The 13,540-nt window shown below is 36.3% G+C and overlaps 1 protein-coding gene across 1 annotated transcript in view; it reads right to left on the bottom strand.

Moving 5' to 3' along the window:
- The window catches only part of HCN1 (hyperpolarization activated cyclic nucleotide gated potassium channel 1), a 69,851-nt gene extending 57,061 nt beyond the window's left edge, over window positions 1-12,790 (bottom strand). Inside the window, exon 1 of the mRNA XM_045787420.2 lies at window positions 12,517-12,790. Coding sequence (XP_045643376.2) covers window positions 12,517-12,642 — 126 coding nt within the window. The 5' untranslated portion in view covers window positions 12,643-12,790. The remainder of the gene's footprint in view (window positions 1-12,516) is intronic.
- Between the last annotated feature and the right edge of the window lie 750 nt (window positions 12,791-13,540).

Genomic DNA, 13,540 nt, shown 5'->3' with positions numbered 1-13,540 from the left:
TCATCTGTAAAATGGACATAATACTAGCAACTCTATCGAAGATTATGATAATTAACACAAGTAAAGCATTTAATAAAGTTCATTCAATGTTATCTGTTTTAACAAAACACTGTAATTAATAGCTATACTATAAAACAATATTGATAAGATCGAATGAACTGTATAGACCATATAGTCTATACTTTCAAAGAAACAAATGCTTCAAGGTAATTTGGTAAAAAGATACTGAGTCAGGTAAAAAAAAAGGGGGGGATTATTTATTAAAAACCAAAGTTAAGGTGAGTGCAAAGCTTCCGAAGAGGAAAATGATAAGATATTCTTAGGGCAGAGTCAATGAAATTCCCTCGTGGCTAAAGTCAAGGAATAAAATATAGGATTCTTACAATAAAGCTGCTCTATTGATATAATAAATTTGGAAGGTGAATTGTACATACACATTCCATTATTTTTCAAGAAAGGAAACACATGAGGCAATTTAAAAACAATTTCCCTCAGCATTCCCAACTGGCTTGTATTGATCTGGTGGTTTGCCTTCTAAATTGCAAGATGGTTGACTGGATGCATGAGGAAATCGGCCCATACAGGCATATCTTAATGTTTAAACATGTTCTAAACATTTATCCAAACATTGGCTAACAAGTTAGGTACTGCTTCAATTTTTTAAGCTGAAAGCATTTCCCTTGATTTCTGTGTCTTATTAGAGAAGATTTAAGATAATCTATTTCTCTAGTTGAGATAATCTGTCTTATTTTTTAAAGAAAGCTTTATTGCAACTCCTAAATAATCTGAATATCAAAAATTATATAATAAACTATGAAGCTAAGGAATATTTACCTTTAAGATTTATTTTGGGAAAGTTAAGGGTTTAGAAATAGAAAAAGGAGGATTGCTGAATTAATATGGAATGTCTCAGTTTTAGTTTATTGTAGTTTTCCATTTCATTAGAGAAGAAAGTAATCAAGTATTTTTGTATTATCAAAGAGGTGCACTTAAAAAATCTTTGAAAAAAATGAATATACACACCTCTTAAAATATATAAAAGAAAAAATCTCTGTAGTCTCATCACCTTAATAAGTGTTTTAATATGTTTATATATTTCCTTAAGACAAACTTTTATTCACCTTAATATATTTGTAATGGTAATATACATTCAATATTTGTTTCTTTCTCCCCCATCTTTATAATATAAATATTTCCCATTTTGAGACATGGTCCTAGTTGCTATTCTTTTCAATGGCCACACGGTAGTCCATCTTGTTTTAGTCAGAGTTATATTAAGAAAAGCCCAATAGAGATATAGAGAAATAGTTTACAATAGCCTCTTTAATACTGACATTTTTCACCACTACTTATTTTGAAACCCAGCTATATCATTAGTTGCTAGATTAATAGTCTCTTCAGATTATGTCAAAGGTAATTAGCCTAAAATCTCTGCATATACAAATGGCCAATTATGATGAAGTGGCTTAAAAGAAATCTGCCTGCTTGTAAAGGATTGATCAGAACAAGATGAATTTTGAGATGGACAGATTCAAACATTTTAATGTTGTTACAGTTCTCATATGCACCTAATTTGGTTTTGAGGTATTCAATCACATGTAAGCCTTACAATATGAATGCAAATGAAGTTTGAAATTAATTTATTCTTAGCATCGTCCCATTGATTTGCCTTCCTGGAACATAAGGACATATTGCTCCATTAGGTACCAGGCAGAAGGATAGTAAGTGACAGAAAATTCTCCTAACATTCACTTAAATTTGATTATGAAGCTAAGAAAAAGAGATAGAAACAGACCAAACAAACCTATTTTAAGGAATTTTATATTGACAACATGGGTGTTCCTTGGAGACTGTGTATCTCAGCCCTGCCGTGTGGTATCCCAGGCTGACGCCCTGTAAGGATTTGTATAAACTCCAACAGAATGCAGCTCCAGTGGCCCACAAGCTGTGAGCAAGTTGTAAGAATAATTTGCAGAGTAAGTGTTAAGCCTATCTGACATGGTAAACATAGACTGATCTGAACTGTCAAATACAGCAAATAAAGTAGACAGATGTCCAGAAACATGCTGAACTAAAAAATATTATTAAAACAGAACCAGAAGATACTAGTGTGAATTAGAAGACAATCCCAAGAGAAGGTGTTTGGTATTGGAGAATTTGATAAGAATCTATATTTGAGAATTTAAAATATAAGCCACATAAATTCATTTTCATCATTAACAGCCAGTAATAGAAATAATCTGTGTATAATAGTATATGTACATGTGCAAAGGACATAAGGAAATCAGACCAGGCCCTAAAACTAGGCAGGCATCCTAAGATGCATTAAACATTCATTTATACATCACATTAGTTAGACTTACATGGAGCACTGCATTGTGTTGGCAAGTATTATAGGCTGAATTGTATTCTCCCCAAATGTATATGTTGAAGCCCTAATTTCCAGTGCCTTGGAATGTGATCCTGTTTGGAAAGAGGGTCTTTACAGAGGAAAGCAAGTTAAAATGAATTCATTGGGGTGGGCCCTAATCCAATCTTACTGGTGTCCTTATGAGGCGAGGAGCAGATACCAGGCATATGTCAGCACAGAGAACAGACCATGGGAGGACGGAGGGAGAGGGTGGACAACGGCAGGCCAAGAAGAGAGGTCTCAGAAGACTCCAGCTCTGCTGACTTGATCTTGAAATTGCAGCCTCCAAAGAGTGAAAAAATACATACCTGTTGTTTAAGCTATGTAGCCTGTTGTATTTTGTTATGACAACCCTAGCAAACTTAGAGAGCAAGTTAGGCTGGTAAGGTGTGGCAAGAAAGAGGAAGCTGCTCGCTTCCGAATATCCGCTAAGACACAGCGGAACCCCAGCTCCCAAAGTGAGGGAGTGGGCAGCAGCAAGATACAGATGTGATCCAGTTAGGGTCACTCTGAAGTGACATGGAACACAACCCGCATACTTTAACAACTTCTGAGCTTTTTGGTCTGGGGAGAAATAAATCCCCAAAGATACTCAGTGTATGGAGAAAGGATTTTGCTTTATTTTTGTATTGAGTTTGAAGCATCTTGGGCCTTCAGGTGACAAGAGCAGGTGGCAGGTGGAAATGGCTCTAAAGATCCAAAATAGAGATACAGGATTGGGTGCTATTTTATAAGATTAATTTTTAAAATTTTCATAAAATACATATAACAATTTTATAGTATCAACCATTCCAAAGTGTGAGGTTCTCAAATATGTTCACAATGCCGTGTGACCACCACTGCATCTAACTCTTATGTCATTCTCAACAAAAACTCTGGAAACCATTAAACAATAATCCCCCCTTCTCCCTCCCCTCAATCCCTGGTGCCATCTATTTTACTTTCTGTTGCTATGAATTTGCCTATTCCAGGGACCTCATATAAGTGGAATTACATAATATTGCATAGGACTAATTTTTGAAGTCCTAGAAATAAACAATGCCACTAGAGAAACCTTGTGGGGGAGGAAAAGAGAAGTAATGAACAATGTTAGGAAAAATCAAGGAAAAGGCACGGTGGTCTGGCTCTCTCTCATAATAATGCATGTTATCTTCCCCACTCCCCTTCCCCATAACCCTTCCACATCCTCACCAGCACTTGTTACAGCTTGTCTTTTAATAATAGCCATTCTAACAGATGTGAAGTGATATCTGATTGTGGCTTTAATTTACATTTCCCTGGTGATTAATGATGTTGCGCACCCTTCCACATACCTGTTGGGCATTTGAGTATCTTCTTTGGAAAAAAAAAAGTCTATTCACATCCTTTGCCTACTTTCTAATTGGACACTTATTTTCTTGTTCTTGAGTTGTTTGAGTCCCTTGTATTTTTTGGATATTAACCTCTTATCAGATGTGTGGTCTACAAATACCTCCTCCCATTCCGTAGGTTGTCTTTCATTTTGTTGATTGTGTCTCTTGCTGTGCAGAAGCTTTTAGGTTCCATGTAGTCCCACTTATTTATGTTTGCTTTTGTCACTTGTGCTTTAGGTGTCACATCCAAAAAAAAAAATCACTGCCAAGATCAACATCGAGAAGCTTTTTCCCTGTGTTTTCTTCTAGGAGTTTTATGATTTCAAGTCGTACATGTAAGTCTTCAATCCATTTAGAATTTCAGTATGTAGTGTCATCTTTGCTCTGGCAATTAACCATATGTGAACTTTTTACATTTCTTGTATTTTTAGTAATGCACTTTAACTTTTTTTCATAGTTTATTTTTATCCATGTATTTATATCTTGTCTCTTACAAGCATATGGTAAGCACTTTGAGACTAAAACCATATTTTACAATTTACCTTCCCATCACACTCGGATCAATATTTTGCACACATTAAGAAATCGATAAATGTTTTTTGTCTATTTGCTTTCTAGAAACTAGGGATGCAGGGGAAAAAATACACAAAAAAGAGAGAAAAAGATTCAATTTCTTTGTTTGGCAGTGTGACCATGACCAGGCCACTTAAAGTTTTTCTCGCCTTTTGTTACTGTGCCTGTTACGTGCATATCTGATAATTTATAAGATTTCTGTATAACTTTACAGTTCTATGATTCTGGCCTGTTTTAGTTAATCTTAACTAAACATATTTTAGAGGGTATTTTTTAAATCAACAAGTATGTACTTCAAAAAAAAAAAAAAGATTCAGAATTGCACAAGTAAAGATGCATGCAAATTATGCTTTCTTTCCTAACAGTCTATTCGACAAATGAAAGGTCAGAAGGACAGTATTATACTCTCTGCCCGATTCATGTTCTGTGAAAATGAAATATACTGACGTCCTATATTCTACTGGGACACATGATCTGTACCTATTTTCAGCCCATGGCTCTTCACACTCCATTGTGTAAAAATAGATCAGTTCTGAACTTTGGAGACAGGCTCAGAAGGGCATTAACCTCTGTCTCGACAGTTAAGTTTGCCATTTTGCTCTAATCAAATAAGTATAAATCTGATCATGTGAAAAGCAGACCTTCTTACTTTGTACTCCTTCCAACAGGCTCTCATAAGCAGAGGGGTACAGTTGACAGAATTTCTCTAATTAATTTGTTAGTTTTAAATACACTGCCTGTTTTTGCTAAAGCATTCATCAGCCTCATGATCCCAACATTTTAATGCCAAATTTTGATGCTAAGACATTGTCTCCAGAAAGCTGGCTGTTAAAATGAAAGAAGAACTTATCAGCAGAGTGTTTGAACACATCCCAGAAGAAATGAGACATATGATAAGGTTGGACTTTTTGTCTCCTCTGTGTTTAGCTTAACACCCTCAGAATGACCCTCTCATGGCACTTACACACAGTTATAATTGATTATTTAAATTTTTGTCTCTAAGCTACAAGAGCCATGAGAGTTGGGGCTATATCTTATTTTTCATTGAATCAGAGTAATACCAAAAATTAAATTTTACCATGCACTTACTGTGTGTGCCAGATTCATTTCTAATTTTTTATACTTTTTGCTCTTTTAATCTTTATAACATCTCTATGAGGTAGTTATTATCACCATCATCCACATTCAAAAACGAGGAAAGTGAAATACATAAAAGTTACTAAATGGCCCAAAGTCGTACATGCAGTAAGTTGTGGAGCTGGATATAAATGGGGTTGGGGGAACCAGGGCCGTTCACTTAACCATGATCCTGCCTAGCCCCTCCGTAGTAGCTTCTCATTCATTGTTTGTTGTACAACTGAAAGCATACATAGGACTATTAATGGCACTGAGAGTATCATAAAAGAGATTTAAACTGAATAGTTTAAAACAATAAAACTGGATCCTTCTAAGCAGCTGTGGGAGAATAGAAGCTTATAAGTGAATGGAAGGAGAAGAAAGAAAAGCTTTCTATAGGCACAGCCAGGTCAAATAACAACTGGAGGATGGGGAGGTCTCTAGAGATTAAGTTGGGCTTAGCAGGCTCAGAATTTTAACTATGTACAGCCACAGAGGAACTAGAGATTGAAGATTATAAATCATGAATACATACATCATAAAATAATAGCTTTAATTCACAATGCCAAGTTTCTGAGTATCATCTTAAAGATCTTAAAGAAAAAAGATTTTCTCAGAATATTATAGCTGTTCTGGTCCAAGTATTTTAGTTCACAGTGAAATGAAGACAATTTTTTAAGATGACTTTACAATCACTTCTCAGAATGCTGACAATTCTAGAGGAGCCAGTGTTTAGGTCATATGGCCTAACCCAAGGATGGACATGCAACTTCATCTGCCACTCTGAATCTTCATCCTGAAGTGGCTCATTACTTCGGTTTGGACAGGAAGACCAGCAACGTTTGTTCCATGAGCCACGACAATACTCTAGTAAGACTTGATATAGAATATAAAAAAAAGTATTTTTTGTCTATTCCACTGATGTTACTGGGTTATAGAAATTGGACAGAATATCTGTTTACCTTCTATAATGGTATTCTATTGAAATATCTCCTTCTCTGGGGTGCCTGGGTGGCTCAGTCAATTAAGCGTCTGCCTTCGGCTCAGATCATGATCCCAGGGTCCTGGGATCAAGCCCCATGTCGGGTTCCCTGATTGAGGGGAGCCTGCTTCTCCCTCTCTTCCCTGCTCGTGCTCTCTCTCACTCTTTCTCTCTCTCTTAAGTAAATAAATACAATCTTAAAAAAAAAAAAAAAAAGAAATACCCCCTCCTATCATCCTGACTGTCCTAAATCACTAATGTAAATATCTAAACAAAGTTAAAATGAAACCAACCACAAGCAAAATCTGGCTTATAGTATATACATAAAAATCAAAATCACAGAGGAATCTAGAGATGCCAGCCTCCTTTTGTTATACATGAAAACCCACATTTTCCATAGTATAATCAAAAGTGATACTGAGAATATTCTATGGCTGGAGTACTTCATAGGTCTGGGCATCACTTTTTATCCACATGAACACCACTGTTTTGTTGATAAAATTCTCTCTTTGATATCTAACAATCAATGATTCCTTGAAATGATTTGCCAAGTGTGACATCTGAACTTTCTTTGCATCTGTTTATCCAATAAGTAATTATTAAATATGTACTAAGGATTGAACTTATGGTGGAAATCAAGAAAGATAAAGTTCTTGCCGCCTTGGCTCCAAGACAATACAGTGGTATGTACACAACAAAAAGGCTTAATGTGATGGAGAAGGACTTCAGGAGAACTCATTTAGATAAACTTCTCAGGAAGGCCTCTTGGAGGAGGTACCATTTTTACTGAAACAAGAACAATAAGAATGAACCTAAGGCATTTCAGCAATTTGTGTCCAACATACGAAAAGATAAATCACCTAATTTATGCCACAGAAATGGAAATAGAAGAGTGCACTCAATGATGTAGTTTTTTTGTAATATCCACTAACGGAATTAATTTGCATACATGCAGTATGAGATTTTTGTAAGAGATTTCAAAGGTCATGTGAATGAAATTCTTTCTGCCACTTTATATCTTTGGGAGTCTTCATATTTAAAAGTATTCAGACGCATTGAAAAAAAAGCTGGGATATAAAATGGATAAAACATAATATGAGCTTAATTGATTATGAATATAGGATATTCATATAGGAATATAGGATAATTTTCACATTGCTTAACATTGCATTTTATATTTTTAAGCAATAGGTCTTTCGCATATGTTTTTGAGAGTCTGAAGGTTTGACTTAACCTTTCAGTTCTATACATTCCTGAGTACCCAGACTTGTGTTAGCAGAAATCACTGCTCTTTAGTATACATTAGCATCTCAAATTAGGCTACATATTTTCATAAAAATAAGTCTTCTGCACAATGATGTATTTTAGTTTAAAAGTCTTGTTGCAATATAAAATGGTGGTTGACTCAACATGGAACACATGAGTAGCAATTATATATGGCGTGTGTATGTGTACACCATGCAAATCTTATATTTTTACCGTCTGTCACAAAATACATGTCAAATAATCCAGCTTTCCTCTTCTGAGTATTCTACTTTCACTCATTTGACATTTATGATATCAGTCATTCAATGTCTTCTATATACCAGGCACTTTCTAGACACTCGGAGCACAACAGTGACCAAAATATGCCTTTTCCGGGTTGATGCCTTCACTCCTAAGTTAAAAAGATTTCTTGTGATCTACCACTATGACTTTAATATAGTAAGTACATACTACTGCAATTTAATAGGGACCAAGATATATTTCTCATTGTTCTTATTGAGCTTTTCTTCAGAAAACATGTCTGGCTCTTTTAGGTTCAAGTTTTATTTAAATAATGACTTCTGTTATCTTTCTGCTATGTGTTTTCTTACTTTCTTATCCTACTCATCTGGTTTCCCTTCTAATAAAGTCTTAATTCAGTATAACATTAAATGTAGGCTTGTGCATGACTCTGATTGCAGATGAGCAAAAGCTGAGAAGCAGAGAACAAATGGAGAACATTGTTTTCACCTTTTAAGGTGTTAAGTGTCTGAGCATTTAATGATTCCACTTCTAAGATCTCTAATTTTATTAAGTAGCCACACTTAGTCTGTTTTTCACTCATAATTTTGTTTAAGGCTGTTCACTCTGTAAATACTTAGTGAGCTCCTACTATATAACTGGTCAATTAAGATATACAGGTTAAGGCATCTTCTTTAGCCTCAAGAAGCTCATAGTCTTAAAAAAGACAAACAATAAACTGACAAGTAATAAATACAATGTGAGAGACAGAGTGCTCAGGGAAAATTTATGAGGAAGTTCACGTGTAGTAAGAGTGCTTAATGGGAAGTGGAATATAAGCTGAGTAGAAAGGAGTGAAGATAGAGTAGTGTGAGCAAAAGCAAAGAGGCAATTAACAGGACTTTTCTTTTCCCCAGAAAATTATCAACAATTCCCTGTTAATGAAATATTAATGGAAAAAAGTAAAGATGAAGGCAGGGCATGGAGCATCTCATATGCCACGTCAAGGAAATTGGACTGTTTCCTGTAGGGGATGGGAGATCATGATCAGGTTCTAGGAAGAGAGGAGAATCATCAAATTCTTGTTTTATATCAATCAATATGGTGGCTGTGTGATGGTACGCATTTGAGCTAACTGAGATTAAAGGCAGGGAGAAAAGTTGTGAGCGCACTTCAGATGCTGAATTAAAAGATGCTGAGACCCTGAACTATGGTATTTGAAAACGTGAGGAAAAACACTGGTCATAACTTAGTGACTGAATAATTGTCGGAATTAAGGAAATTGGACATATGGTCTCATGGCTGTGGATGGGTGTAGGGGGTAAAAATGAAAAGTGCGTTTTTTCCATTGAAGATCGGAGTTAAGTTAATGCGTGGCAAGAGAAAGGACAGTTAATAAAATACACACGATTAAGAAGATGTTCTTGTTATCCTTTTTTTTTTTTTTTTTAAAGATTTTATTTATTTATGTGACAGAGAGACAGCCAGCGAGAGAGGGAACACAGCAGGGGGAGTGGGAGAGGAAGAAGCAGGCTCATAGCGGAAGAGCCTGATGTGGGACTCGATCCCCGATCGCCAGGATCACGCCCTGAGCCGAAGGCAGACGCTTTAACGACTGCGCTACCCAGGCGCCCCCTGTTCTTGTTATCCTGATTTTATACCACGCTGTGCATTTTCACCACAGAGGAATGCTTCTCATTTAAGCATGCAACTTTAGGGCTTTTACACTCATTTTTCTCCTGGCTTTCTGTATTTCTTCAATGTCATTTTATGCTGGAATCCTAACATTTCTGTGTTTCTTCGTTTTTGTTTTTTTTTTTTAAAGACTTTATTTATTTATTTGATAGCGAGAGAGAGAGCACAAGCACGGGGAGCAGCAGAGGGACAGGGAGAAGCAGACTCCCAGATGAGCAAGGAGCCCAACACAGGGCTCGATCCCAGGACCCTGGGATCATGACCTGAGCAGAAGGCAGACGCTTAACCAACTGAGCCATCTAGTTGCCCTTTTCCTGTTTCTTTGAAATATATCCTTAGTTTTATAGTGTCTTCCTGTCTTTTGATTTAGTCTTAATATCTGATACTGTCTCTTGGATTACATTTGTCTTCCTGCTATGACCTCTCCTGTCTTGTCTTTGAACCCCCCAGGGCCCTTGAGGACCCAGCCTGGTTCCAGTGTCCTAAGCATCTGCCTTTTGGTGAAGGGGATTTGGATTGATTGATTGATTGATTGATTTATTATTGTTTTTGCTTTAGAAAGGGAGAAAGTAGGGGATGGAGGGGTAGAGAAAGAGAGCCTTAAGCAGGCTCCATACTCAGCATAGAGCCCAATGCAGGGCTCGATCTCATAACCCTGAGATCATGATGCGAGCCGAAGTTAAGAGTCTTATGCTTAGTGGACTGAACCACCCAGGTGCCCTAGGGATTCAAATTTAAAACAAATTCTGTAATCCAACAAAGAGATAAAGCAAAGCATATTCATAGACTGAAAAAAAAATCATTTCATTTTTAAAAATACAACAAAAAATGAAGTTTGAATTGTGTTTCCCAAAGCAAAAAAAAAAAAAAAATTATGATATTCTTATTTGAGGTGTTTGTAAAGACAATAAGCTAATCAACAGGACACGTTTAGCTCCTTTTATTGACAAACTCTTAACTGATAGTTTAACGCTCAAGAAAAAATAAGAATAACTTTTACGGGATTCAGAAGCTTAGGAATGGTTATAAATGGTAAAGACATTAGTGCAATGAAAATATTTATTGAGCATTTAATATATGCTACATGTACTAGGAATTTCAAGAAAAATTTAAACTACAAATAAGACTTTGCTTTTAAGGAACTTTCAAGACAAAAGTGGAGAAAACAAATATGAAACACTAATGATAACAGAGACAGAATGGATAAGGAGCACACACGAGTTGTGGACTCAGTGCATTAGGGGTCAGAGAAAAGACAGATGAAATCTAGCCTGGAAAATTAAAAAAAAAAATTGTAAATAAATATTTGAACTAGATTTTGCTAACAGATGACAGACATTTCTGGAAAACATATGATCCAAGGTGAGAAATTATAATTGATTTTTGCAAAACAGCAAGTTGCACAGTTTGGATGTAGGCCACTTTGGAACACGTAGAGCAGCAGGGAGAATAAAGTTGGAAATTTAGTCGAGATCAAAGCACAGAAGTGCTGGAATATGAGCCTAGGGAGGCTAAATTTGATTTAATTTTGTATGTAAAGAGTGAAGGTTTCTGAGCAGAGAGATGAGTAGCTTGTACATATGAAAAGAAAAAAAAAAAGATTAATCTGGCAACAATGTTTTAAATGGTAGAGAAAACTGCCCAGAGACTGGAAGGCAAACTAAGGAGACAGTTCCGATTGTCCACGTGAGAAGTCTAAGGTCAGGGCGAAGGTAGTGGGGAAGGAAACAAGGGCATTGGTGTGGGATGGATTGCCACAGTGAACTGATGGCATTTGCTGATTGACTGGACGGGCAGAGCGGAAAAAGATTAAAAAAAAAAAAGACTACAATTTTACATTTCAAATGCTTCGAGAAAATGACTAAAACATTTACTGAGAGACTTCAAAGGAAAATGGTTTAGTAATGGAAGATAATGACTGTACTACATAGCTTACTATATATATGGAGTCGGGGAAAATCATGTAGATTTTAAGAAAACAGCGTTATTGGCAAGAACTTGGAGCTCAAAATTTACAGAATTAAGGTGCAAGAAGAAAAAATTAAAAAAGAACAAATTCAGAAATGCAAAATGAAGAGCCAAAGGCTTAGTAATGGTTCAGTGTTAAGGAACCCCAAAAAAGAGATTCAGGATGTGTGTTTGCTAACAGTTTGAAAGGACCACCAAGGGCTCAAAGACAAAGGCTTTTTGATGAGTAACAGATCACTGATAACTTTCAAGGAAACAACTATGGTAAAGAAGTGGAGATCAAACCACAATGTAATGATTACACAGTAATCATCTGAGAAGGTTGGTAGTAAAAGAAAGAAGGGAAAGAAAAGCAGTGGGAGATATAGAATCACATCAATATTCTTTCAGTCTAGGAGTGACTAGAACATTCCTAGGGCAGAGAGAATCCTTCTAGGGAGGGATGGAAAAAAGCTACAAGGCAAACGGTGATTACTGATGTTGAAGTGTTCTAATGAGGAGATAGGAGGAAATGAATTGCTTGCAACAGGTCAGGTTAGTCTGTAATCAGGGTCTAAGGTCTAAAAAACAGATGACATGAACATGGGAAGAGAGGAGAAATCAAAAAGGAGATAAACAGCTCAGTAAACATGAGAGGATAGAGTGGAAGACAGACACAATGAGGACACACGAAGGAAATCTTACAATTACGGATACAGAAAGTGAAACCGTTCTGACAATCATGATTACTAGAACAATTTTCCAGTATTTTTTCCCAACAATTAAAAGCCTGTATATGCGAGAACATATGGGAGAATAAAGGCAAAAAAACATCTGTTAACATTTAGTTCTGATTTTTCTTCTGAGTAGTCATAACATGGACTTGAAGATTTGCCATGAAAAGAGAACATCAACCATGACCGTGGACCATGGAGATCGAGGACTATAAATCTTACCTCTCTCAGAGGATCGTTGAGTTCATTGAGAATGTTTTCCTCGTCGAAGATTTTGCCTTGGTATCTGTGTTCATAGTAGTCGTGTATCTTCTGACGCATATCAGCTGGTAACTTATGGAATGACATGTATTGTTCCACTTGCTTATACTGTAAGGAAAGGAAAGAGGAAATTAGAAAACATTGTCAGGCTGTATGAGAAATCATCATGCTACCTTGTTGTGCTGAATTCAGTAATAACTGAATAACAGTAACAAAAAGAACTCCTTCGAGGGGAAGGAACTAAGGTACTAGGATGTAATGTTCCTACTCTGTGTCACATGCTCTGCGAGGGATTTATTTAGGTAAACAGTTCCCGTAAAGAACTGAGGTGCGGCGGGGCATGCAAGGAGATCAGAGTGAATTTAAGGGTGCCACCCCAGAAAAGCCAGTGATGAGACCAGAACAAAAAAAGCGATGTTATTTTTTCGGAATCTTTTTTTTAGCTGTGTTCCAAAAGAAGTATCACGTTTGGCCCCTTATCCGGATATAGAATCTCCTAAGTTCGGGTAGAACAAAAGGTTTTATCTTAGACCTGAGAGCAAAAGATCAGACCTAATTAAAATTTGAATTTAGTGACAGAGAGTTTGGCAGCTGTTTCCGAGTCAGATACTCAAGCAACACAGATGGCCTGAAAAGTGAGAGAATATGTCACCCTTCAACTTAGGACTTAAAGAGTATCAGGGTGAGACTAGATCCATGTACTTTTATAGCCAAAAGTTAACTTAGATGTTTAAATTCATGTAACCAAGTAGTTCTAGATTGTTTATAAAACTTGGAGTGAGGTTGACTTTGGGAAGGCAGATTTTCAGGCTTAACTCCAGAGATCGATTCCCTTGATGTATCTGCTTTTGAGAATTTATACACAAACACATACACAGTTTGAAAATAAATCCCTGGTATTCAAAAAGGAACATAGATATTAGCTGGGAACTTATTAGAAGGGAATTTCAGGCTTTAGTTCAGACCTATGAAATCAGAGTCCACA

This window comes from Ursus americanus, chromosome 15, assembly GCF_024610735.1.
Source record: "Ursus americanus isolate L20-20 chromosome 15, mUrsAme1.1.p, whole genome shotgun sequence".
NCBI lineage: Eukaryota > Metazoa > Chordata > Mammalia > Carnivora > Ursidae > Ursus > Ursus americanus.
This window is presented reverse-complemented; position numbering and strand designations above follow the sequence as displayed.